Source organism: Thamnophis sirtalis, unplaced genomic scaffold (assembly GCF_051295495.1).
Source record: "Thamnophis sirtalis isolate CommonGarterSnake01/CBP01778 unplaced genomic scaffold, rThaSir2_p1.2 scaffold_3, whole genome shotgun sequence".
Classification (NCBI taxonomy): Eukaryota; Metazoa; Chordata; class Lepidosauria; order Squamata; family Natricidae; genus Thamnophis; species Thamnophis sirtalis.
In genome coordinates, this window is record NW_028261383.1 from 147,813,316 (window position 1) to 147,840,520 (window position 27,205).

A 27,205-nucleotide genomic window follows, 5' to 3' on the forward strand; every position below is an offset into this window, starting at 1 on the left:
TGCTGGCCTAGAAGCCAGGAGATGGTGAGTTTTAGTCCCACTTTAGCCATTAAAGCCAGCTGGGTGACATTGGGCCAGTCTTTCTCAGTCTAACTCCCTTCACAGGGTTGTTGTTATGGGGAAACTAGAAGGAAACAGCATTATTTATGTTCACTTGACATCAGTGGTGGGTTCCAGATTCCATTCTAACTGGTATGATTGGAACGGCCCCAGCGTCACCCACATGGACGCGCACTGCACACATGCATGCGGCATGCACCTGCGTTGTACCTGCCTGCACTGCTTCCACAAGCCTCCGTGATGTTCCAGCTGCTCGGCAGAGCATCGTGCAAGCGCTGTATGCGCCATGCCCGTGCACAGAAGCGCCAAAGGCTTAAAGCACAGGTAAGGAGCTTGGGCGGGTGGGTGGGCCCTTCAGAGCACCGTACCAGAACGGTATCTGGTGCTTCGGGCAGGCTCCGGTACACTCATACCAGGGCATACCATCTGCAACCCACCACTGCTTGACATATATGTAAAAATAATAAAGGTGGGATAAAAATCTAACAAATAGATAAAAATAGATTGAAAGATATTTGCTAGGGCTGAGAGAGTATGACTGGCCCAAAGACAACCACCCAGCATCTTTGCCCAATGGAGGATAAGACTCCCTACTCCTGATCCAGCATCTTAATCACTCTCCTAACCAGCAGTGAAATCCTTCTGGTTTGGCCCAGTTCAGCTGAATCGGTAGGGAAGATTGTCCTTGGTTCTGCAAACTGGTAGTAAAAAGAAAGCTTCCCATGATCGCGCAGCTCAGCTGTGAGCCGTGTGATTGTTGGAAGCTTTCCCCCCACTTTTTAAAGAATTTTTGCTGCTGGTTCGGGTGAATTGGCAGGAAAACAATGCTTTAAAAAGCGTGGGGGGGGGAGGGGAAGCTACCAATGACCGTGCAGTTCACAGCTCATCCGCACAATTGTTGGAAGCTTTTTTTCACCTTTTAAAGCATTTTTTTCCTGCCCGTTTGGGTGAACAGGCAGGGGAAAAAATGCTTTAAAAAGTGAAAAAAAAAAGTTCACCATGCCCACTCCAGTCAAATGACCCCCCCACCAAGCCACGCCCACAGAAGCGGTGGCAAAAAAAAATAGATTTCCCCACTGCTCCTAACATATATATACAAAAATGTGTTTCTGTGCAAATTTTAATCCAGGAAAATAATATCCAGTTTTAAGTAGTTTTGGAAGCTATTATCTGTAAACCAGTCAAAACCAGCCATTTGGAAAATATAGGTAAACAAATACAACTATGTCATTGTTGTCCTAAAATAGAGTGATATTGATACTGTCCCCTGGTCTTTAAAGGATTGCCACATAGTGGGACAGAAAGGTTGAGAATTGTCCCAGAAGGAACAGAAACTACTAGAAAGAATCGGTTCAATTTATGAGGAAGTAGATTTTGGGTTGACATTAGGAAAACATCCTAATGGTAGAAAGCTGTTCAGTAATGACAGAAAGTGTCTAGGGACATGGAGGATTCTGCTTTGTTGAAATGACTGAAAGGCTCTCTGTCAGGAATGGAAAAGCAATGGCTTCCTGCCTAGAGTGTCAGGTTGTCTACGGGTCAATGGGTTCCCTACCATCCTATTTCATTCACCCAACATCCCTTGGCATAGATTATATGGTGACTGGTTGAAGAACACTTTGACAATCTGTTTGGCAGAGACATAGAAAAAAAGTGACTTCTGACTTTTTTCAGAGCAGTAAACTACCAAAAAAAAATGATGACCTCAACTTTTTCCTTTACATTTCTAAACATTTGAAGCTGTTTCAAGAACAACAAAATTATTCTTACCATCAAAACCTAAAACCAAATTTCATTTTTTTTCAATTTCAAGCATAATCCCGGACACTTCATCAGAAAGAGACGTATTAAAGAAAGATATGAAAAATATATTTTGTGGATTGATTTAAACCCTGCCAACTCTGTAGACAATTGGGAGGCAATTCATTACCTGAGCCAGTTTAAAATTGGAGGTTGGACTAGAAGACCTCCAAGGTCCCTTCCACCATGAGAACAATTTGCATTTTAAATCAAATTCAAATGTTGTAAATTAATACCCACTGGGTCTTTTTTTTTTCAACACGTGATTGGTAGTCCCAAAGATGCTTTTTCAGGTGGCAACTGGACTTTCTTGTTTTTTCTTTGAAGTTGCTTCACATCCAAGAAGCTTCTTTAGCTCTGACAGATAGTGGGGAATGGAAGGATTTATACTCCTTGCAGACAGCTGGTCATTTGCATCCGAGGGTCATTGAAGCACTTGGAGGTTTATCTGTGTCCTCAGGGTCACTTGAGTATTGCTGCTGGTTCCTGTAGTCTTCAATCTTCCTCTGGAAATCCATTCCTACTCCCACACCATTCAAAGGGTGTTCATCCCAAATTGCATAGCTAAAAGATTTTTTTTTAAGTGTCAGAAAGAGTCGCTGTCGCTTTAAGAAAGAACTGGAACAGATCCGAACTGAAGAGCGGATGTAGACGTTTTGCTTAAGATACGCTATTAAAAGAACAGGGACCGGTTAAGGGAGTATTTAAAACCAAATCAGTGAGGGAATCAGGCAGGAAAGGGTTTTTTTCCCCCTAATCCGGGCGACGATGCTGGTTCTCATCTTCCAACAATGCCTGAAAATCCTCGCCTTGCCCATCTATGTGCTTGCCTATTTTGGCTTATGGGATCCTATTTGCAAAAAAACTTTCCCATTTTTCATGAAGAAGTTGACCAAAAGCTACAATAAAAAACTGCACAAGGAAAAGGAGAAGCTGTTCCACAACGTGCGGGACTTTGCCGATGCCTCGGGAAAGCTCCACCTGCTAGAGATTGGCGTGGGCACCGGCGCCAATTTTCAGTTTTATCCCCCCAACACTCGCGTGACCTGCGTGGACAACAACCCCAACTTTCAAAAATTCCTCCTGGAGAGCATGGCTGAGAACACGCACCTCCAGTTCGATAATTTTATGGTCGCCTCCGCCGAGAACATGACTTCGGTGTCGGACAACTCTGTGGACGTGGTGGTTTGCACGCTCGTGTTTTGCTCTGTGAAGAGCACCCAGGCAATCTTGAAGGAGGTCCTGCGAGTACTCAGACCTGTAAGTCAAAGGGCGAAGAGGGAAAGTTAACTCTGGTCTGTCCACACACTGAATGGCCGGTGTGCATGCTTTGAAAATAATGGGCACTATGTAGGTGTGCATGCACACTAGGCAGGTGTGCCTGAGAGCAAGGGCTTTAGCTCCCACCAAAACAGCTCTCCCTCTGCTGCTCTTCATGCTGCTGATTTTCGGGCTTAACCTGAACGGATCCCTTCTTAAGGCAACCTCACCTTTCCTGCCTACCTTGCAAACATTTTCAGACTGTACAATAGCTTTGATGTGAGTAAATGGCAGCAAACCTCAGGCCTGAGATAGGATCCTGGTTGGTGCTTAAGTGAAACCTCTCCAGAAAACATTAGGGTGAAGCTAGATTGAAAAGTTAAAACAACATACCATATCTGTGCAAGGACAAACCACTTTGGAGTGGTTTCCAAAAATGCTCTCCTCAGGTGGAAGTCTGCATGAAATCATCAGGGATCAATTTTGATTTGGAGGAGACTGGAGTAGGAACCAGAGTAGATCAAGCTGACACTGCAACAGGAGGACAAGGAGGGTTACAGAAGGAAAACATTGGTTTGTGTGTGGGGAGGGGGGAGAATTATGCTGGCACAGCACAGGCTGTGCCCATTTGGTTAGGTCTGCTGTGGCACAACCCTACTTTGGGGTGGGTTGGGTAGTTTCTTATCCTACAGAAGCCTCTGTACAGCATTACAACTCTGTTCTTCTGGTGATAAGAAGCACAAACACAGGCTGGGGATAGAATGCAGTGCAGTGGCTTTGGGATGATGGATGGATGGATGGATGGATGGATGGATGGATGGATGGATGGATGGATGGATGGATGGATGGATGGATGGATGGATGGATGGATGGATCCTTTCACCATTTCTGCTTGTCAAGATATGAGACTTATTTTATTCTCTCTGTCATTCTTTTGAAATTTTGGTGATTGCATATTAAAATGATATTATAAATTTAAGAAGAAGCAGATAAAGGCAAATAAAATGAACTTAGAAAGAGAAGCTCTAACATTTGATACTTTTTAGGATAGAAGAAAAGGAAAACAGGTGAACAATTAAAATTGTGAATCTGTATATAAGAAGTTATTACAAAGGAGAATTTGTCTTTTCTCATAATAATGGTATCTAGAGTGAATGCAGCCTAACTGAATATTCATGATAAGAAAGTAGCATTTTATAGGGGAAAGAATTGAGAGAACATATGAGTTAGGGGAGGGCAATTCAAATATAAGTTGTTAGACACATTACAGCTTGTTTCTCCTTTAATAGGACTTGTTTGACTTTATGGTTGAGTTTATCTCTTTATTCATTTAGCAATAAATAAATTGGCTTTCTTCATGTATCTTGCTGTATTGAGTTCTAATCCTGTCTTAGCCATGAAAGAGTTGGGTGACTTTGGGTCAGTCACTCTCCTTGGTCAACTGACCTCACAGGGTTGTGGACAACATAGGAGGAGAAAAGTGTGATTGGATGTGTACTTTGGCTTGAATTATTTGTTAAAATAATGGAGGGTAAAAAGTAAAAGAATAAATTATTCAAATTTTGAGTTTGATATGCTGAAATATGTTGAACTGGTTCAGCTACTTAGTCAATCATTAATAACTAAATTGCATTCCAGCTTCATTTTGTCTGTATACTTAATTATTGCCTCATGTTCCCTTCTTCTTGTTGTGTCATATCCATCATCAGATGTTGGCGATCATTTGACAATCCTATTTTGATCAACAGCTGCACGAAAATGTACTGCTGAGTTTTGTCCAAACTAGTCCCTTAGATTTTGAAGCCATGATGTTCTTCTTCTCCCTGGACTTCATTTGCCTTCATCTTTCCCTAGAGGATTAAGTGAAGTATGGCGTTTTTTTCTGGGTATCACTTCACATATCCAAAATATTCCCTTTTCCCTTTCCCTTTTTAATGGTTTTGATTATTTCTCTTGGCTTTCCCAGGCACCTGATCACTTCATTTCTGATTTTGTCAACCCAGTTTATATGTAACAGCCGTCTGTAAATCCACACTTCAAATGCTTCTAGTCTCTTCAAGTGGCTTTCTGTCAGAGGCTACCATATTTTTCAGAGTACAAGACGCACTGGAGTATAAGACGCACCCAGGTTTTGAAGAGGCAAATTTAAAAAAAAGTAGGTAGGTAGATAGAGGGAGAGAGAGGGAGAGAAAGAGAGAGAAATACAGTAGGTAGGTAGGGAGAGAGAGTGTGTTGTTAGGTAGGTAGGTAGATAAAGGGAGAGAGAGAGAGAAATACAGTAGATAGGTAGGGAGAGAGAGAGAGAATGTAGATAGGTAGGTAGGTAGAAGGATAGAGAGAAATAGAGAAAGACAGAGAGAGAGAAATGCAGTAGATAGGGAGAGAGAGGGTAGGTAGGTTGGTAGTTAGAGGGATAGAGAGAAAAATAGAGAGAGAAAAGTACAGTAGATAGGTAGAAACTTTGTTTCTGCTGGCACAGCACTTGAACAATGTAATTCTCATCAACCACACTAACTAAACAGTTTTCCGAAAGGGGGAAGGATTTTTTTTGCATTCTGCAACCCTCCCAAAAACGGTCTGTTTTTTTTAAATGCATCAATAGCCTTGGGGAGGAGGTCAAAAACGAGCAAAAAACAGCCTGTTTTTCACGAAAATTGGCTGTTTTTGTCAAAAAAAATTGCATGCATAGCCTTATGGAGGCTTATAGAGTGCTGCTGGGGACCGGGAGGGCAAAAAATGACACGTTTTTCACTCATTTCTGCCTTCCCCAGCACCCAGGAGATCTCTGAAAGCCTGCATAGGCCATTTTGTTGAAGGGGGCGGGACTTCAGGAGGCAAAAATGCTGTATTCGGTGTATAACACGAACCCCGATTTTCAGTCTCTTTTTAGAGGAAACTTATACTCTGAAAAATACGGTAACTCTCGACTCCATAGAGCAGAATAGAAAAGATGTAAAATCTGACAAGCCTGATTTCCAATCTTAGGCTTATGTCATGCAGAAGACCTTTTTCATTTTGATTGCTGTTCAAGCTTTTTCTATTCTTTTTTTTTTTTTGAAGTTCATAAAAACTTTATAAAGGAGCTGAAAAGAGAATTGACACAACAACTGGCAAGAGAGATAAGACTATTTTGATACTGGAAAGATACAGGTTGATAATGAAAGTTGACGATAAAAAGTTAGCTAATTTTTGTGGTTAATTTTTATTTATTTAATTTTTTTAATTTTATTTTATCAATTTCATATATACATTCACAATTATATGATCTCATAACTGTTATTAATAATATGTATTTATAACAATTTTTCCCTACTGTTGACAATATACTTGAAGATTGCTTTTTTATCATCCCATAGATCCATCTTATCTTACAATGGTCCTACTTCTTCTTCCCTCCCTCCCTCTTTCCTTCCCTCGTTTCTTCTCTCCTACTCCCCTTCCTTCCCTCCCTCCTTCTCTCCTTCCCTCCTTCCTTCCCTCCTTTCTTTTCTCCTTCTCTCCTTCCTTCCCCCCTTCCTTTCCTCCTTCCTTCCCCCTTCCTTCTCTCCTACATTCCCTCCTTCCTTCCCTCCTTTCTTCTCCTTCCTTCCCTCCTTTCTTCTCTCCTTCGCTCCTTCCTTCCCTCCTTGCTTCCCTCCCTCCTTCCCTCCCTCCTTCCTACCCCCCTTTCTTCTCTTTCTTCTCTCCTTCCTTCCTTCCTCCTCTCCTTTCTCTTCTCTCCTTCCCCTTCCTCCCCTTTACCCTTCCCCTCTTCTTCCCATTCCTCCCCTCTTTCCTACTCTTACATTCCCTCCCATTCTTCCTCTGCCTTTCCCTTTCTCCTATTCCTCTCCTTTCTCCTCTCCTTCCTATCTTTCCTTCTACTCCTCCCTCCATCCACTCTATCCGTTGTTGTGTTTACATATTCTCCTCTTCAGGGGATGACCTGGTTCTCTTTTTCTTTTCTTTTTTTCCCTTATTTGAAAGTTATATAAAAAAGGCAAGATTTACAAAATACAAGATACAAAAATAGATAAAGCTCTTTACATATTTTCATCTCCCATTGTTCATCTCACCTTACCTAGTATGAAACTAGGTTGCTAATTCCATGCAGGTAGTTATAACGGATTACCTATCAGCTTTTCAAGTTATTCCAACATTGTGGTCTAATGGTGTTACTCAACGGTGAATTCTCACCTCTAATACATTTCTACTCTCATTTGTCCCTCTGTCTTTGTGTATTGTTTATTTGAGTTGTTGCTTAGATCGTTTTAAGTTAGTCAGCTATCTCCTTTTATATCTGAATCTTCACTGTCTCATCAAGCCATTTGTACAATTTCTCCCAGACTTTATAAAAGTCTGTGTCTTCTTTATCGTTAATCCGCATTGTCAATTTGTTCATTTCTGCTAATTCTAAGATTTTGTTCATCACCATTGTGCTAGTGGGGGCATTTTCACTCTTCCAGCACTGCGCGTAAGCGATCCTTGCCACCGTCAAGATGTGGACGAGAAGGTATTGATTGGTTTTACATATTTTTTGATCTGTTATCCCTAATAGAAAGATTTCCAGCTTAAGACTTAATTTAATTGACATGATTTCATTCAGCCATCTTAGCGTTCGCTTCCAATACGTCTTAGCAACCGGACACGTCCACCACATGTGGTAGTACGTGCCCAGCATTGTTTTGCATTTCCAGCATTTGGCCGATAATTTTGAGGAAATTTTTGCCAGTCTTGTCGGAGGGAGATGCCAGCGGTAGAACATTTTGTATATATTTTCTTTATAGGCCGTCGATTTCGTCAATTTCAGGTTCCACTCCCATACCCTTTCCCAGTCATCCAGGTCAATTGTGTGGCCGATATTTTGGGCCCAGGTTACCATGACTTCTTTTACTCTTTCTGCTTCCATTTTTCGGATCAGCAAGCAGTTATATATTTTCGAGATTAATTTCTCGTCTGGTCCTATTAAGATTTTATCCAGTTCCTGGTCCTTGTCCTGAAAGCCAAATTGTGCTAGATCTGATTTGTATTTATTTTGTATTTGAAAGTATGGCCACCAATCAATATTTATTCCCATTTCAGCCAAATTTTCCCTGGAATTTAGTCTATTTTGATCATCTAACAGCTGTTTGTAAATAACATTTTTGTCAAAATTTATCAAATTTGGGTATATCAGGGCTTCCGTCGGGGATATCCATTTGGGTAGTTGGATATAAAATTTCCTTCTAATTTCCAGCCAATCCTTAATCAGTACCTCTCTTAAATGGTGTCTTCTAAAATAATTGTGGACTTTATTTCCCTCACACAATTGTGCCACCCCCATTGCAAGTCGTGGCCCTCTATCGTTAGGATTCTTTTGTTAGTTAACATTACCCACTCTTTTATCCACATTGTTGTTGCTGCTTGATGATATGCTTTCCATTCCGGTAGGCCCATTCCACCTTGCGCTCTTTTATCTTGAAGATGCTTATATTTTATTCTAGGCTTTTTGCCATTCCACACAAAATTTCGTACCATTTTATCCAAATCGTTATAAAAATTTTCTCCTAATTTGACCAGTGCCGTTTGAAATAAATAGAGGATTTTTGGCAAGACATTCATCTTGATTACTGCGATTCTTCCCATCAATGATATTTGTAGCTTCGACCAATTTTTTAAATCTTTTTGGATGTTTCGTAATAGTTTATCATAGTTATCTTCTTTTATAGAAGAGCATTTCGCAGATAGCCAAATCCCTAAGTATTTGACCTTTTTAGTTACCTTTAATTCCATTGCTTTCTCTAGTTCTTCTATCTGTTTTTTGGGAAAGTTCTTTATAATCATTTTTGTTTTTTCCTTATTTATTTTTAATCCGGCCACACGCCCAAAGTCCTCAATGTCCTTCATTAATTTCGGTCCTGAGATTAGAGGGTCTTCCACAATAAAGACCATGTCGTCCGCGAAGGCCTGTGTTTTATATTGTTCTTTTTTTATGGTCAAACCCCTAATTTCCTGATTTAATCTTATCTGATTTAGGAGAACCTCTAACGACATAATAAATAGTAATGGGGAGAGCGGCTTTTTCTATTCTTGTCTTTACTTCAGTGGTCATGTCCCAGCTAAATTAGGACCGAGGTATGTGATCCTTTCAACTTTTTCTACTGGAATTCCTTCTGAATTTATCGCTGGTAAATTAATAGGTTGTTTATTCATGATCATGATCTTGGTTTTTGAGGTGTTAAGCTTCAAACTGTATTTTTCAGATATTTCTATGATTCTGTTGATGAGGAGCTGAAGGTCTTCATGCTTACTGGCAACCAGAACTGTATCATCAGCATATCTTTAATTGTTGATCCAAACACTGTTTACTTTTAGGCCAACATCAATGTTTTCCACTGCTTCATTGAAATTTGATGCACAGTAGTTATTAAACAATAGCAGAGACAAAATACATCCCTGTCTGACCCCTCTTCATATTTCTGTATCATCTGAGTATTTTTGGCCTAGTCTCACATTTGCAACCTGCCAATATAAATTATTACTGTATTTGGATGTCTTTGTTATCTAGTATCAAATGCTTTTTCAAAATCAATGAGCCACATGTAAACACTGTGACAACAGCACTGTACAAAAACTTGAATGCTGAATAGGGCATCTTGTGTATCAAGATTGTCTCTGAAATCAAAGTGTGTGTTACTTAGAAGCTCCTCAATTTTGTTGCATGTTATTGTATGAATTATTCTCGGGAATATTTTTATGGCATGACTCAGAGCTTATTGTTCTGTATCCAGTACATTTCTTTGCATTTATTTTGTGGGGTGGGGGGTGTCACAAAGCTTGACACAATCATTTGGTATCTTTCCTATTTCATATATTCAATTGAAGAGGTGCAGTAAAAATTTCTTCCCATAGTCTTCCTGTGGCTTTTCTTGTTTTTGTTATTTTTATTGCATGCTCAACCTCCTCCATAGTGATGTTATTCTTTCCATATCAATATCATCCCTAGTGTCCTCAATGTGTTTTTCAATGTATTCCTTCCATCTTTTTAGTTTTTATCCTCATCCAAGATAATTTTCCCATCGTCAACTAAGTTGTTGGTTTTCTTTCTGTAGAGCCTCCTGCTTCTTTCACTTATTTTTGTAAGTTGAAATTATCATACTTATGTTCCGTCTCTTCTATTTCTTTGCATCTCTTTGCAAGCCACTTTTCTTTTGCCAGTCTAATTTTTCTTCTAATTTTTTTCTGCAATTCATTGTATTTTTCTTTGTTTTTATATTTAGAAGAGCTTCTTTCATCCATGAAATGAAGAATTTCATCCATCATCCACTGTTGTTTCTTGTGGTACCCCTCTCTCTGTTTTGAGTTTGTTACCTCTATCATTGCATTTTAAAATGTATTCCAGTTCATTTCTGCATCTTCATTATTTAGATTGTTGGTTTCTCTTAAATGAATTTCTAGTTCTTCTTTTATCTTACCTCCATGTTTAATGATGAAGTCACTGTCAAATCTTGGTTTAGGAGGATTTGGGTTTTTCATCCTTTTTAGTTTGAGCCGGAATTTCAGCAAGTAGTAGATTACATCTGAGTTTCTGAATCTTTTGTTTATTGTAAAATAGTGGATTTGGTTCCTTACTGTATTATTTTGTGTATCTGCCGGTGATGTCCAAGTGTAGAGGCATCTTTTTTGTAACTTGAAAAAATTATTCATCATACATTACCTATGTTCCTTGCAGAACTCTACAAATTTGTCATCTCTACCATTTCTGATTCCTAAGCCAAAGTTTCCAACTACAGGAGTATCACTTCCTTCTCCCACTTCTGCACTGAAGTCTGCTATGAATATTATGGTGTTACCTTTTAGGGTTTTCAGTACACTGCTTATACCTTCATAGAACTTCTCTAAATCCTCTTCATCACTGTCAGCCGTGGGAGCATAAACTTGTATAACATTCATATTTACTGTAGTACTATTTATTTGGATCATCATCACACTATGAGATACAGCAATAAAGGACTTGATGCATTTATTTACAAGATTGTTTACAATGATAGCTACTCCATTTAGATGATGTTCACAATTTTCACCATAGCAGTAGATAGTATAATCTCCTATTCTACACATTACATTTTCAGGCCAGCACATTTCACTCACTCCGAATATAGAGATATTGTATTTCGACATTTCTTTGATACTGTTGTGCGTTTTCCCAGATTCATATAGGCTTCTCAGATTCCATTTTCCAATTCATAGTTTGGGGTTTATCTTTTTTTCCCTCAGGTTTTTTATTTTTTATGTTTTAAATATCAGTGTTTGAACAGTGTGGTATCTGAGTATCATGCATTTTATACAAGAAAATTAGTATTAATCATATTTGTTTCATTTAACTAGTTTATTTAATACTAGTAGTAATACACATCTTTATATTAAATTTTAATCTTTCATTGTTTAGTTGTTCAATATTTCAATATATTATTTTTATACCGATCACCCTATCTTAATTATCATACCTTTTGATATGAATAAAATATTATCAGTCATATTTGTTACATTTAACAAACATATAACTAACATGAATACTAACATTTATATTACATTAAGATCTTCCATTATTGCTTATTCAACATGTTATTTGGTTATTCAATATTTCAATATATTGTTTTTATATCAATCACCATATTCTACATAATACAACTGAGACTTTATTAAACATATTTGTTACATTTAGCATACGTATGCATAGTCATATGGAATTGTCATTTTTCAATTTTTGTTTAGTCAGTAATTCTATGTATTGTTTTTATGCCAATCCCTATATTATTTATGGGGGTTTATCATGCTTCTAGCGGACCGGAGATTCTGAGCACGGCTGCCCCATTTAAGGGGCACCCGTAATTGGGGGCGTTGTTAGGTTTTGCCACCATTAATATGATTTTCCTGGAAATATATAGTGTAGTTGTCTGCCCTTTGCTTTCTACACCCTGTGTACATGCTGTTCAAATGGTTCCCACTACACCATGTGCTATCCTTCTGAAACCATTCTGACCAATGTGGTCTCCGCCTTCAGTCAATACTAATGAGCCAGCTGCCACTCACCAGGTTGGGAGGTATTTGATTCCCTCAAACCCACCATTAGAGCACAAAAATCCATACTGGGTAGTGGGGGAGGGGGGCAATCCACCACTCAGGGATGTGCTTTGTGGGCTTCCAGGCTTCCCCAAGAGTTCATATCCCCAGGATGTTATATAACAACAATCTTGATTACAATGTGAATTTCAAAGCATTCTTTTTTATATTATTCTTTATTGTATCATTTTACTTTTTCCAGGGTGGTGCATTCTATTTCATGGAACATGTAGCAGCTGGCAGATCAACCCGGACCTACTTCTGGCAACAAGTCTGTGACCCTACTTGGAGATATATAGCAGATGGATGCTCCTTGTTAAAAGAGACCTGGAAAGATTTGGAAAATGCGGGGTTTTCTAAACTGAACTTAGAACACATCATATGCCCATTGTTCCTCAGTATATTTCGTCCCCATATTTATGGATACGCTGTGAAGTAATTTAAGGGAAAGCATCTTTCTCTGAAAATCAGATTTCTGACTTTAAGGAATTAAGAGTGACAATGCATACACTGCAATAAGAAAAGGGATCCTCTATTCTATACGATTTGGAGTGGTGAAAGGCTCTTAAAAGTTCAAGCAATACTAATCCTAAATCAGGGGTCTCAAATTTAAAGTCTGGGGGCCTGATCAGGCCTGCAGACTCCTTAGCTCTGTCTCATGGGGCCAACCTGGAAACAGAGAAGGACTGGCCTCTGGTACCTTTTCCAACAAAAATGGAGCTTGGGAGAGCTGTGCACGGCCTCCTCGAGCTTTGTTTTTGCTGGCAGGTGGTTGCGGGAGGCCATTGCAGCCAAAAATGGAGATTGGAAGCCTGTTTTTGCTGGCAGAGCGCCCTCGCTGTGAGTGATGTTGATTTGGCCATGCCCCCCCCACCTCCCAGGTCAAACATCCCTGATTTGTTCACCTCTGACCTAAATGGGTACTTTGGATTAGGTTTGGAGAGAGGACATAGAAATGGTAAAATTAATATAAAATATTAATATAAAATATTTTATATAAAATATAAAAGAAAAACAATCCTACTAGCAAAAGTCCATGTTGGCGTTAAAAAAAACCACCACCATTTTGCTGTGGGATCACTCAGTCCACCATGTCAGTTTCCCAGGAAGGAAAGCTAGAGGAGGCCTGTGTTTGAGTATCACTCGCAACCTGTGTGGAGTTCTCTAAGAACAAACTGGTGATGGACAAAGCTCTAACTTAAGCACAAGCAGAGGAGGGAATCTTGCTTAAATAATACTTCAGGCAGACTTTGTTGGCCTTTAGGAGACGCCTACGCAGAAAGATTTTTCTCCGCTTCTTATCCCCTGTAGTTGTAGAGCAGATAAAACTCTGCATATGTTGGCATGGGATTAGACTGAAAGCTAAGGCTTAGAATGTAGACACTGGTAATGTATCAAAGCTTGCTAACTGCTGAATTGTGTATTCTTGTTTTACTATCATGCTTTTCATTTTCAATAAAAAACGGCTTGGTGTTTTGGTGGTTTTTTGCTTTGTTTTTTTGCTCTCTGGTGAACCTTGTCATGTGACTTTTTCTGCATATGGGAAATGCAAATATCAGGACTCCTGAGGTATATTGTGGGTTGTTTAACTAACCATGGAATAATCACTTTTAAGTGGGGGCTAAGAAGAGATGTGTTGTTAAACAATCTGATAACTACCACATTTATAGAAACATTTTGGGAAATCAATTTGGCACATTTATTTAGTGCCAATTCATCCTATTTCTATCATTTCTATATATCAGCCCTGCCCCTGCATCCCATTTTTGCAAAGAAAAGGGGTGAAAAACAGGTCATTTTTGCCTTCCCCATCCCCCAGCAGCACTCTTCAGGCTTCAGCAGGGCTGGGAGAAGGCAAAAACACTTCCGTTTTTGTGAAAAACAAGTCTCTTTTCCACCCATTTTCCACAGAAATGGGGGTGTTTTTGCCTTCCCTCAGCCTTGCTGAAGCCTGCAGAGTGCTCCTGGGGTCCAGGGAGGACAAAAGCTTTTCTTACTCACTTCTTCAAAAACCTGGTACATCTTGTACACTGGTGGTTCTTATAGTCCTAAAAATACAGTATATGCCCTACTATAAATGTCCTACTATAGGGACCAGGACACTGCTCGCCTCCTGGTAGCCAACTAATGGAAAGTAGTGGTTGCAGCACAAAGAATCTTCCCTGTTGATGGCCTCTGGGAGATTCCAGATTTCCAAAATCATAGCTTTATATGCCCTCAGCCTAGTGCTTTTTTCATTTTTAAAGTTTATTATACTTAAAGGCTTGTGTAGAACAAAACAAAGTGTTTAGAAATAAAAGAGGAAGGATGGACATAAAACACAAGGTTTTAAAATATGTACAGAATATTACAGGAAAAAGAGGACTTGCAGTCCAGATCTGAAGTTCCAATGGTTGGCCACACATCACAGTCACATGACCACAATTCAGCTGTACTGGCAACACAGCTGCATTTAGTCCTTGTTCTTCGGTGTCCCATTTTCTAGGATTAAGCCTTTCTGGCAGATCAAAAAATAAGCCTTTGGAACTCTTACCCATGCTAGTTATGTGAGTTATAATACTATTAGTCCTACCATTAGAAAAATGAACTATTATTTTCATACAGGAGCACTATCCAGGTAATCCTTGATTGATGAGTGGTTATTTAGCAACCGTTCAAAGTTACCATGGATCCACTTAAGGGCTACTTATGACCTAGATTAGAAGTTAGGACAGTCCCATCCCATCCATGGGGAAATGACCAAACTTTGGGAGTTCGGCTCAGAACTCATATCTGGCTGTGGGTAGTGTCCTGAGGTCAAGTGACTTCATTTTAGAACAGTTTTAACAAAAGCAAGCAGTTTTCAGATGAACTATTGGTTTGTTTTAATGACCATGGCAATTGCTTAATAACAAAAAAATATATACAACCAAAAAAGTTGTAAAACCATTTTATAATTGTCAGGACTTATGGTCTGGATGCATAGGCTCCATTATGCTCGTAGGTTGCATACTACAAGAGGTGGTATTCAGCAGGTTCTCACCAATTCAGAACCAGTAGTGGAAATTTTGATTAGTTCGAAGAATTGGTAGATACCACCTCTGACTCTCCCCACCCCCATCTATTCTCTGCCTCCCAAGTCCCAGTTGATTGGGAGGGAATGGAGGATTTTGCAGTATCCTTCCCTTGCCATACTCACCAAGCTACGCTCACCAAGCCTTGCTACGCCCAGAGAACCAGTAGTAAAAAAAATTAAATCCCACCACTGCATACTTCCTATATAAATGAATGAATATTGGATTGTTGCTTCCTGAAATTCTTGTGTTATTGGCTAATTTGCAAGATGGATACTAAAGAAGGATGTTAAAACATACCAGGGCTAAAACAATCAGCATCAGATTTATTTAAATTGTTCCCATTAACTTACAGCACCAGGCGCACTTCCCTCATTGCCAGAGTGAGCCCAAGTGCCACAGGCAATCTTTGGAATTTGGAATTCCACTCATAAACAGGTGGCTCTTGGGCAGCTTTTAAAACCCTGCAACCTCCCTCCCTCCCTGAGCCATTTAGTTTAGGCATCAGCAAGGGAAGGTTACACATTAATGAGGATTAAGAATCAGGTGTTTGGGGGCAAATGTTTATAATAAGATGGCCTGATGACAAGAATACCAGACTGTGATTATAAAAACCCAGCTGCCTTTTTATCTGGTAGTAATTTCCAAGCTTATCCATTAATATACTAGAATATACATATATAGCAACAGCAATAGCAGCAGCAGTCAAAATAAAATACTGCTGATTAAATCCACTTCAGGATGATCACCTCTTTATTAAACATTTTAGGCTACAATCTACCATGCTTGTCTAAGGTGCTGGCCTAGAAGCCAGGAGATGTTGAGTTCTAGTCCCACTTTAGTCTTTAAAGCCAGCTGGGTGACATTGGGCCAGTCTTTCTCAGTCCAACTCTCTTCACAGGGTTGTTGTTATGGGGAAACTAGAAGGAAGCAGCATTATTTATGTTCACTTGACATCAGTGGTGGGTTCCAGATTCCATTCTAACCGGTATGGTTGGAACAGCCCCAGCGTCAACCACATCGACACGCGCAGCACACGCACACATGCACGCGGCACGCACCTGCATCATACCTGCCTGTGATGCTTCCACAAGTCTCCGCAATGCTCCAGATGCTCAGTGCCAAGGGGAGGGGAAGCTACCAATGACCGTGCGGTTCACAGCTGATCTGCACAATTGTTGGAAGCTTTTTTTCACCTTTTAAAGCATTTTTTTCCTGCCTGTTTGGGTAAATAGGCAGGAAAAAAATGCTTTAAAAAGTGTAAAAAAAGTTCACCACGCCCACTCCAGTCAAATGACCCCTCCATCAAGCCACGCCCACAGAAGCGGTGGCAAAAAAAATAGATTTCACCACTGCTCTAGCATATATATACATAGACATATATATGTGTTTGTGGTCAAAATTTAATCCAGGAAAATAATATCCAGTTTTAAGTAGTTTTGGAAGCTATTATCTGTAAACTAGTCAAAACCAGCTATTTGGAAAATATAGGTAAACAAATACAACTATGTCATTGTTGTCCTAAAATAGAGTGATATCGATACTGTCCCCTGGTCTTTAAAGGATTGCCACATAGTGGGACAGAAAGGTTGAGAATTGTCCCAGAAGGAACAGAAACTACTAGAAAGAATCGGTTCAATTTATGAGGAAGTAGATTTTGGGTTGACATTAGGAAAACATCCTAATGGTAGAAAGCTGTTCAGTAATGACAGAAAGTGTCTAGGGATATGGAGGATTCTGCTTTGTTGAAATGACTGAAAGGCTCTCTGTCAGGAATGGAAAAGCAATGGCTTCCTGCCTAGAGTGTCAGGTTGTCTATGGGTCAATGGGTTGCCTTCCATCCTATTTTATCCACCCAACATCCCTTGGCATAGATTATATGGAGACTGGTTGAAGAACACTTTGACAGTCTCTCCCAAAGGTGCTTTTTCAAGAGGCAACTGGACTGTCTGGTTGTTGTTGTTTTTTAAATGTTTCACTTCTCATCCAAGAAACGTCTTCAGCTCTGATTGGATGGTGGGGAATGGAAGGATTTATACTCCTTGTAGACAGCTGGTCATTTGCATTCTTTTAGCAGGTCATTAAGGTCACATGGAGGTTTACCTGTGTCCTCAGGGTCACCTGAGTGGTGCAAATGGGTGTGGAGCCTTCTTGGAACTGTTGAGAGGACTGTGTGGTAGATTGGAGATAAATGATGTAGTATTCCTCCATCTCTATTGAGAGTGGGCTGTTCAATTTTGACACTGATAGCCTCTTTGACCCCTCTTTCAAACCAAAATGTGGACTTTGCTGCCTTCAAAAGTGTGGCTTTTGTCTTTTGAATGCAGATGGACTGCTGAATCCTGATGTGTTTGTTCTCCTATGTTATGCCATGCATTTATGAAGAGCATCTGAAGGAGGTGGACCTACTAAGGAAACCAATGTCTAAGGGGCTGCCACAAAGAAGACGGAGTCAACCTATTTTCCAAAACACCTGAGGGCAGGACAAGTAATAGATGGAAACTAATCAAGGAGAGAAGTAAATTGAACTAAGGAGAAATTCCCTGAGAGTGAGAAGAATTAATTAGTGGAATGATTTGCCTCCAGAAGTTAGGGGAGCTGCAACAGAGATTTTAAATCTTTTAAAAAGAGATTGGACAACCATCTGTCTGAAATGGTATAGGCCCTATACTATAGGGTTACCTGCTTGAGCAGGGATTGGACTGGAGGACCTCCAAGGTCCCTTCCAATTCTGTTATTTTGTTCTGTTCTGAACCTACAGTACCTCTCTGGCTTTATTAAACAGCTTCTCCGATTCCACTTTGCCACTTATTTTTCTTAAATTGGTCTAGACAACAAATTTTCACAACAAAATAATTAATGGAATGCCTAGATACATGAATAAATCCAATTTCTTTTTTAAAATCTTTTCTGAAACTCTTCTCTGTACCACCGCACCTCCTGTTGAAAGAAATGTCCTCCTGGGTTCAGCTCCAAGTGGGGAAGAAGACACTGGAGACATGGAGGCTGCTTGGAAAGATGGTTTATTGTTGGACAGGGCCACATGGCTTGAGCCAGGGCTGGGTTTCAACCGGTTCGCACCGGTCCCTGCGATCCGGTTGGTCGCCGAACCCGGAAGTAAGTAACTTCCGGGAACGGCGAAGCCCCCCCCCGCGCCCGCGCGCGCCCGCACACCCACGCCCGCTCCTTACCCGGTTTTTTTTAATTTCGCGCTTTCCACGCATGCGCAGAACGCCTGTGCGATCCTCCAGGAGCAGCTGGAGCATCACGCAGACGCTAATACGCATGCGCGCGCTGTGTGCGTGCGCGAGGACGCCGCGTGCGTGCGTGAGGACGCCGCCGGCCTCGTTCCAACCAATCCGGTTGGAACGGGGCGAGAAACCCACCCCTGGCTTGAGCCCTGACCAGAAAAGGTGATCATATGTTTCAATGTTGATGAAGAAGAGAGAAGGAGAAGGCTGAGGAAGGGGCTTGCTAGGCTTTTTATACCCTGTTTAGTACCACCTCCCTGTTTCCTGTTCCTGTGTAAGAAATGTATTCTGATTGGTTGTCAGACTCCCATGGTGCCATGCAGGGGGCTACTCTCTAGGCTGTGATGAGTTCTCAGATGCCACGTGGAGAGTTGAGTAATATCCCTTCCCCCTACAGCTGCAGCAGAGAAGTCTTTATTATGTAAAGTGGGCTAGCCTGGCCTTCTTAATGGCCCATTATCTGGGATGGGCCGAAAGCTAGAGGCAACTATTCTGTCTTTTAAAACATGTTTCTTTTCACATCCAGAGAAATATTCCGCCTTTTCAATATTTCCTAGGATATTTCATTTTTCTGGGAGAGGGCTGGATGATAACTTCCCACACTCCTTTCCCCAGTTTCTCTATCCCCAAGTAGGATACATATTTTCAAAATTACTTTTACCGGGACCATATAGCCTATATTATAAAGGACAACCCTTATTTCATAGAGCTGTCTTTTACATTTAATTATTATTATTTTTGCTCTAGAATTTTCTTTTGTAAAGCTAAGTTTTCAATGCACACAACACACACACACACAGAGACACAAAGATCTGAATGTGTTTCTCATTTGTCAATTTTTTAGATTTGTCCTTTATTTTTTTTCTAAGAAAATATTGTCATTTTATTTTTGGGCACAACTCCAGCTTCCTTAATTCTCAAACATTTCCGCTCTCAGTTGTTTCTCAAAAAAATCTGCAATAAGAACTATCGATGTTAAAGAGACCTAATTTCTTTCTATTTCATATGAATTTTATGCTATTAAAGTTTATTATTTAAAAGTACAAAAAAGAAACAAAAGTTAGAAAGCTAAGGGAAATAGGTCTGCAGAGATAGAAAAAAAGTGACTTCTGACTTTTTTCAAAGCAGTAAACTACCAAAATAAATGATGACCTCAACTTTTTCCTTTACATTTCTAAACATTTGAAGCTGTTTCAAGAACAACAAAATTATTCTTACCATCAAAACCTAAAACCAAATTTCATTTTTTTCAATTTCAAGCATAATCCCTGACACTTCATCAGAAAGAGATATATTAAAGAAAGATATGAAAAATATATTTTGTGGATTGATTTAAACCCTGCCAACACTGTAGACAATTGGGAGGCAATTCATTACCTGGGCCAGTTTAAAATTGGAGGTTGGACTAGAAGACCTCCAAGGTCCCTTCCACCATGGGAACAATTTGCATTTTAAATCAAATTCAAATGTTGTAAATTAATACCCACTGGGTCTTTTTTTTTTTTCAACAAGTGACTGGTAGTCCCAAAGATGCTTTTTCAGGTGGCAACTGGACTTTCTTGTTTTTTCTTTGAAGTTGCTTCACATCCAAGAAGCTTCTTTAGCTCTGACAGATAGTGGGGAATGGAAGGATTTATACTCCTCGCAGACAGCTGGTCATTTGCATCCGAGGGTCATTGAAGCACTTGGAGGTTTATCTGTGTCCTCATACTTGAGTATTGCTGCTGGTTCCTGTAGTCTTCAATCTTCCTCTGGAAATCCATTCCTACTCCCACACCATTCAAAGGGTGTTCATTCCAAATTGCATAGCTAAAAGATTGAAAGATTTTTAAGTGTCAGAAAGAGTCGCTGTCGCTTTAAGAAAGAACTGGAACAGATCCGAACAGAAGACCGGATGTAGACGCTTTGCTTACGAAAGGACATTAAAGGAAGAGGGAGTAGCAGGGAGTATTTAAAGCAAATCAGTGAGGGAATGAAGCAGGAAAGGTGTTTTTTTCCCCCTAGTCCGGGCGACGATGCTGGTTCTCATCTTTCAACAATGCCTGAAAATCCTCGCCTTGCCCATCTATGTGCTTGCCTATTTTGGCTTATGGGATCCTATTTGCAAAAAAACTTTCCCATTTTTCATGAAGAAGTTGACTAAAAGCTACAATAAAAAACTGCACAAGGAAAAGGAGAAGCTGTTCCAGAACATGCGGGATTTTGCCGATGCCTCGGGAAAGCTCCACCTGCTAGAGATTGGCGTGGGCACCGGCGCCAATTTTCAGTTTTATCCTCCCAACACTCGCGTGACCTGCGTGGACTACAACCCCAACTTTCAAAAATTCCTCCTGGAGAGCATGGCTGAGAACACGCACCTCCAGTTCGATAATTTTGTGGTCGCCTCCGCCGAGAACATGACTTCGGTGTCGGACAACTCTGTGGACGTGGTGGTTTGCACGCTCGTGTTTTGCTCTGTGAAGAGCACCCAGGCTGCCTTGAAGGAGGTCCTGCGAGTGCTCAGACCCGTAAGTCAAAGGGCGAAGAGGGAAAGTTAACTCTGGTCTGTCCACACACTGAATGGCCGGTGTGCATGCTTTGAAAATAATGGGCACTATGTAGGTGTGCATGCACACTAGGCAGGTGTGCCTGAGAGCAAGGGCTTTAGCTCCCACCAAAACAGCACTCCCTCTGCTGCTCTTCATGCTGCTGATTTTCGGGCTTAACCTAAACGGATCCCTTCTTAAGGCAACCTCACCTTTCCTGCCTACCTTGCAATCATTTTCAGACTGTACAATAGCTTTAATGTGAGTAAATGGCAGCAAGCTTCAGGCCTGAGATAGGAGCCTGGTTGGTGCTTAAGTGAAACCTCTCCAGAAAACATTAGGGTGAAGCTAGATTGAAAAGTTAAAACAACATACCATATTTGTGCAATGACAAACCACTTTGGAGTGGTTTCCAAAAATGCTCTCCTCAGGTGGAAGTCTGCATGAAATCACCAGGGAGCAATTTTGATTTGGAGGAGACTGGAGTAGGAACCAGAGTAGATCAAACTGACACTATAGCAGGAGGACAAGGAGGGTTGCAGAAGGAAAACATTGGTTTGTGTGGGGATGGGGTGGGGTGGGGTGGGAGAATTATGCTGTCCCAGCAAAGGCTGTGCCCATTTGGTTAGGTCTGCTGTGGCACAGCCCTACTTTGGGGTGAGTTTGGCTAGTCTCTTATCCTACAGAAGCCTCTGTACAACATGACATCTCTGTTCTTCTGGTGATAAGAAGCACAAACACAGGCTGGGGATAGAATGCAATGCTTTGGGATGCTAGATAGATGGATGGATGGAGGATGGAGAATGGACGGATAGATTAGATAGATAGATAGGATAGATAGATAATGCAGTTTGCAAAATGAAGTATCCAGGCCTTACATATTTGCTGTACAGAGAAAATTAGCAGTCATTTCCATGGGTTGAATAGTTATTCTATGTTGTACTCTGTAATCAAATAATAATCCAGCAAAGCCAGCATTATCTTCCAAATAGGAATTGTGGGTTGGTTCCTAGCAGCTGGAATATGACTAAAATTCAGATATTCTTAACAGGGTATTTGTCCAACTAGCTAGTTTTCCTTCAAAGAAACACATTGTTTATTGAACTTTATTGTTTCATTTATTGCATATTCTCAGCTTCATTTTAATGCATCCTGACTATCAGGATCATCTGAAGAAGATATAAAATAAGATGTCTCATGATCTGCTCAAAGAATGAAGAGACTAGGGCAAACAGTCAAGAGTCATCCAAAATCAAGCCAAGGAACTGAAAATAAAAAAGCAAAGACAAATAGTGATAAGAGATGATCAAGCATAGCAAGAATACTGGGAACAAGTTTAGGAATGAATCACAACCCTCACAATGTTCCAATGCACTGGGTTTTTTTTTCCATAGGAAAAGATTCAATGCCAAGTTTCTTTTGTATGAATCAGTCACGATTCAGGCATATTACTATATAAGCGCAACTGATCCTAAGCAAGCTCTAATTTTATGTAATGGAATATTAAAATAACCTTGGAGACAGACAGAAGAACCTATGCATTAACATAATCAGACAATGTTTAGACAAGAAGCAGATGAGTCCCCAGAAGCAATGGGGACATGGCAAACCTCCCTAGTTTCTTAGACTGGAAATATGTGCTTTCAGACATGCAAGGTTTTGTTAATTTAACATTACAATAAAGCTAGAGCTAATACTTCTATTAACTTAGCTCCAAAATCTCCACTAAAAAAGAAAAAGGAAAAATAACACCATACACCTGCTTGCTGCTGGACGTGGCTGATGGGATAAGACCTCATCCCCATCCCATTCATCTTTTAGCTCTCTTAGTTTTGGTTTTAGTACAGTTTTGAATAATATTTCAATCTGTGTAACTTTAATATTTTAATTATTTTTACTTGTTTTATAACTTGTAAGCCACCTAAATCACCTTGTAAGGGAGATGGATAGCATAAAAAATTAATAAATACACAGTGATGCTTATAATTTTGTGAACCCTTTTGAATTTTAATATAAATTCTAAACTTAGATAAAGGCAAACCAATTAAACAAGTTAAAAACATCATCCTTCCACCATTTCCGCTTTTCAAGATATAAGGCTTATTTTATTCTCTCTGTCATTCTTTTGAAATTTTGGTGATTGCATCTCAAAATGATAATATACAGAAAACTTAGGAAGATGCGGTGAAAGGCAAATAAAATGAACTTAAAAAGAGAAGCTCTAACATTTGATACTTTTTAGGATAGAAGAAAAGGAAAACAGGTGAACAATTAAAATTGTGAATCTGTATATAAGAAGTTATTAGAAAGGAGAATTTGTCTTTTCTCATAATAAAGGTATCTAGAGTGAATGCAGCCTAACTGAATATTCATGATAAGAAAGTAGCATTTTATAGGGGAAAGAATTGAGAGAACATATGAGTTAGGGGAGGGCAATTCAAATATAAGTTGTTAGACACATTACAGCTTATTTCTCCTTTAATAGGACTTGTTTGACTTTATGGTTGAGTTTATCTCTTTATTCATTTAGCAATAGATAAATTGGCTTTCTTCGTGTATCTTGCTGTATTGAATTCTAGTCCTGTCTTAGCCATGAAAGAGTTGGGTGACTTTGGGTCAGTCACTCTCCTTGGTCAACTGACCTTACAGGGTTGTGGACAACATAGGAGGAGAAAAGTGTGTTTGGATGTGTTCTCCACCTTGACTTATTTATTAAAATAATGGAGGATATAAATAAAAAATAAAAATAAATTATTCACATTTTGAGTTTCATATGCGGAAATATGTTGAACTGGTTTAGCTACTTAGTCACCATCCTTAAATAAAAAAAGCCAATTCTGCAGTTTTTCTAGAACTTGAATCTCCTGTAAATCATTAATGGCTAAATTGCAGTCCAGCTTCATTTTGTCTGTATACTTTATTATTGCGTCATGTTTCCTTCTTCTTGTGCCATATCTGTAATCGGATGTTGGCGATCATTTTGGCAATCCTATTTTTATCAACAGTTGCACGGAAAAGTACTGCTGAGTTTTATCCAAACTAGTCCCTTAGATTTTGAAGCCATGATGTTCTTCTTCTCCCTGGACTTCATTTGCCTTCATCTTTCCCTAGAGGATTAAGTGAAGTATGCCATATTTTTCCAGGTGTCACATCACATATCTGCAATATTCTAACTCACTTTTTAATGGTTTTGATGATTTCTCTTGGTTTTCCCAGACCCCTGATCATCACATTTCTGATTTTGTATATTTCAAATGCTTCTAGTCTCTTCAAGTGGCTTTCTGTCAGAGATTAACTCTCGACTCCATAGAGTAGGATTGAAAAGATGTAACATCTGACAAGCCTGATTTCGAATCTTAGGCTTATGTCATGCAGAAGACCTGTTTCATTTTGAAGAATGCTGTTCGAGCTTTCTCTATCCTTGTCTTTACTTCAGTGGTCATGTCCTGGCTAAATTAGAACAGAGGTATGTGATCCTTTCAACTTTTTCTACTGCTATTCCTTCTGAATTGATCCGTGGTAAATTAATGGGTTGTTTGCTGATGACCATGATCTTGGATTTTCAGGTGTTAAGCTTCAAACCGTATTTTTCAGATATTTCTATGATTCTGTTGATGAGGACCTGAAGGTCTTCATGCTTACTGGCAACCAGAACTGTATCATCAGCATATCTTTAATTGTTGATCCGAACACTGTTTACTTTTAGGCCAACATCAATGTTTTCTAGTGCTTCATTGAAATTTGATGCACAGTAGTTATTAGTAGTTCTGTATTCAGTACTCTGCTTTGCATTTATTTGGGGGGGGGGTCACAAAACTTGACAATCATTTGGTATCTTTCCTATTTCATATATTCAATTGAAGAGCTGCAGTAAAAATTTCTTCAGATTGTCTTCCAGCAATTTTAAATTTTCTGCTGGGATATCGTCAGGTCCTGTGGCTTTTCTTGTTTTTGTTATTTTTATTGCATGCTCAACCTCCTCTGTAGTGATGTTTGGTCCACTTGTTATTCTTTCCATATCAATATCATCCCTAGGGTCCTCAATGTGTTCTTCAATGTATTCCTTCCATCTTTTTAGTTTTTCATCCTCATCCATGATAATTTTCCCATTGTTAACTAAGTTGTTGGTTTTCTTTTTGTAGAGCTTCCTGCTTTTTTCACTTTTTTTTTGTAAGTTGAAATTATCATACTTCTGTTCCGTCTCTTCTACTTCTTTGCATCTCTTTGCAAGGCACTTTTCTTTGGCCAGTCTAATTTTTCTTCTAATTGTTTTCTGCAATTCATTGTATTTTTCTTTGTTTTTATTTTTATAAGAGCTTTTTCATCCATGATATGAAGAATTTCATCCGTCATCCACTGTTGTTTCTTGTGATACCCCTCTCTCTGTTTTGAGTTTGTTACCTCTATTATTGCATTTTAAATGTATTCCAGTTCACTTCTACATCTTCATTATTTAGATTGTTGGTTTCTCTTAAATGAATTTCTAGTTCTTTTTTTATCTTATCTCCATGTTTAATGATGAAGTCACTGTCAAATCTTGGTTTAGGAGGATTCACTTTTTCATCCTTTTTTAGTTTGAGCCGGATTTCAGCAAGTAGTAGATTACATCTGCACCACTGATTTTACTGAGTTTTTAAATCTTTTGTTTATTGTAAAATAGTGGATTTGGTTCTTTACTTTATTATTTTGTGTATCTGCTGGTAATGTCCAAGTGTAGAGGCATCTTTTTTGTAACTTGAAAAAATTATTCATCACACATTACCTATGTTCCTTGCAGAACTCTACAAATTTGTCATCTCTACCATTTCTGATTCCTAAGCCAAAGTTTCCAACTACAGGAGTATCACTTCCTTCTCCCACTTTTGCACTGAAGTCTCCCATGAGTATTGTGTTACTTTTTAGGGTTTTCAGTACACTGCTTATACCTTCATAGAACTTCTCTAAATCCTCTTCATCACTGTCAGCCGTGGGAGCATAAACTTGTATAACATTCATATTTCCTGAGTACTATTTATTTGGATTGTCATCACACTATCAGATACAGCAATAAAGGACTTGATGCATTTATTTACAAGATTGTTTACAATGATAGCTACTCCATTTAGATGATGTTCACAATTTTCACCATAGCAGTAGATAGTATAATCTCCTATTCTACACATTACATTTTCAGGCCAGCACATTTCACTCACTCCAAATATAGAGATATTGTATTTCGATATTTCTTTGATACTGTTGTGTGTTTTCCCAGATTCATATAGGCTTCTCAGATTCCATGTTTCAATTCATAGTTTTGGGTTTATCTTTTTTCCCTCAAGTTTTTTATTTTTTATGTTTTACATATCAGTGTTTGAACAGTGTGGTACCTGAGTATCATATATTTCATACAAGAAAATTAGTATTAATCATATTTGTTTCATTTAACTAGTTTATATAATACTAGTAGGAATAGACATCTTTATATTAAATTTTAATCTTTCATTGTTTAGTTGTTCAATATTTCAATATATTATTTTTATACCGATCATCTTAATTATCATACCTTTTGATATGAATAAAATATTATCAATCATATTCATTGCATTTAACAAACATACAATCTTGATTACAGTGTGAATTTCAAAGCATTCTGTTTTATATTATTCTTTATTGTATCATTTTACTTTTTCCAGGGTGGTGCATTCTATTTCATGGAACACGTAGCAGCTGGCAGATCAACCCGGACCTACTTCTGGCAACAAGTCTGTGACCCTACTTGGAGATACATAGGAGATGGATGTTCCTTGTTAAAAGAGACCTGGAAAGATTTGGAAAATGCGGGGTTTTCTAAACTGAACTTAGAACACATCATATGCCCATTGTTCCTCAGTATAGTTCGTCCCCATATTTATGGATATGCTGTGAAGTAATTTAAGGGAAAGCATCTTTCTCTGAAAATCAGATTTTTGACTTTAAGGAATTAAGAGTGACAATGCATACACTGCAATAAGAAAAGGGTTCCTCTATTCTATACAATTTGGAGTGGTGAAATAGCAATAGCAATAGCAATAGCAGTAGACTTATATACCGCTTCATAGGCCTTTCAGGCCTCTCTAAGCGGTTTACAGAGAGTCAGCATATTGCCCCCAACAATCTGGGTCCTCATTTTACCCACCTCGGAAGGATGGAAGGCTGA

At 39.2% G+C, this 27,205-nt stretch overlaps 2 protein-coding genes across 2 annotated transcripts; both read left to right on the forward strand.

Moving 5' to 3' along the window:
- The first annotated feature begins 2,549 nt into the window (after positions 1–2,549).
- LOC148048219 (thiol S-methyltransferase TMT1A-like) lies at positions 2,550–13,682 on the forward strand. The gene is made up of 2 exons (XM_087710343.1): positions 2,550–3,120; positions 12,404–13,682. Exons 1-2 carry the CDS (start codon positions 2,629–2,631, stop codon positions 12,638–12,640), a joined length of 729 nt encoding a protein of 242 aa, XP_087566469.1. The 5' UTR covers positions 2,550–2,628; the 3' UTR covers positions 12,641–13,682.
- Positions 13,683–20,430: 6,748 nt separating this feature from the next.
- Positions 20,431–27,054, forward strand: LOC148048220 (thiol S-methyltransferase TMT1A-like). Its single transcript, XM_087707858.1, has 2 exons — positions 20,431–21,016; positions 26,656–27,054. The coding sequence occupies exons 1-2, from the start codon at positions 20,521–20,523 to the stop codon at positions 26,937–26,939; spliced, it is 780 nt and encodes a 259-aa protein (XP_087563984.1). The 5' UTR covers positions 20,431–20,520; the 3' UTR covers positions 26,940–27,054.
- Positions 27,055–27,205: the final 151 nt, after the last annotated feature.

Bases quoted from the DNA above. Each gene is read 5' to 3' on its own strand.
- LOC148048219 (XM_087710343.1), top strand. From the start codon at position 2,629: ATGCTGGTTCTCATCTTCCAACAATGCCTGAAAATCCTCGCCTTGCCC. The intron at 3,121-12,403 runs GTAAGTCAAAGG...TACTTTTTCCAG, and splicing joins TCCTGCGAGTACTCAGACCT to GGTGGTGCATTCTATTTCAT.
- LOC148048220 (XM_087707858.1), top strand. From the start codon at position 20,521: ATGCTGGTTCTCATCTTTCAACAATGCCTGAAAATCCTCGCCTTGCCC. The intron at 21,017-26,655 runs GTCAAAGGGCGA...TGAATTTCAAAG, and splicing joins GCGAGTGCTCAGACCCGTAA to CATTCTGTTTTATATTATTC.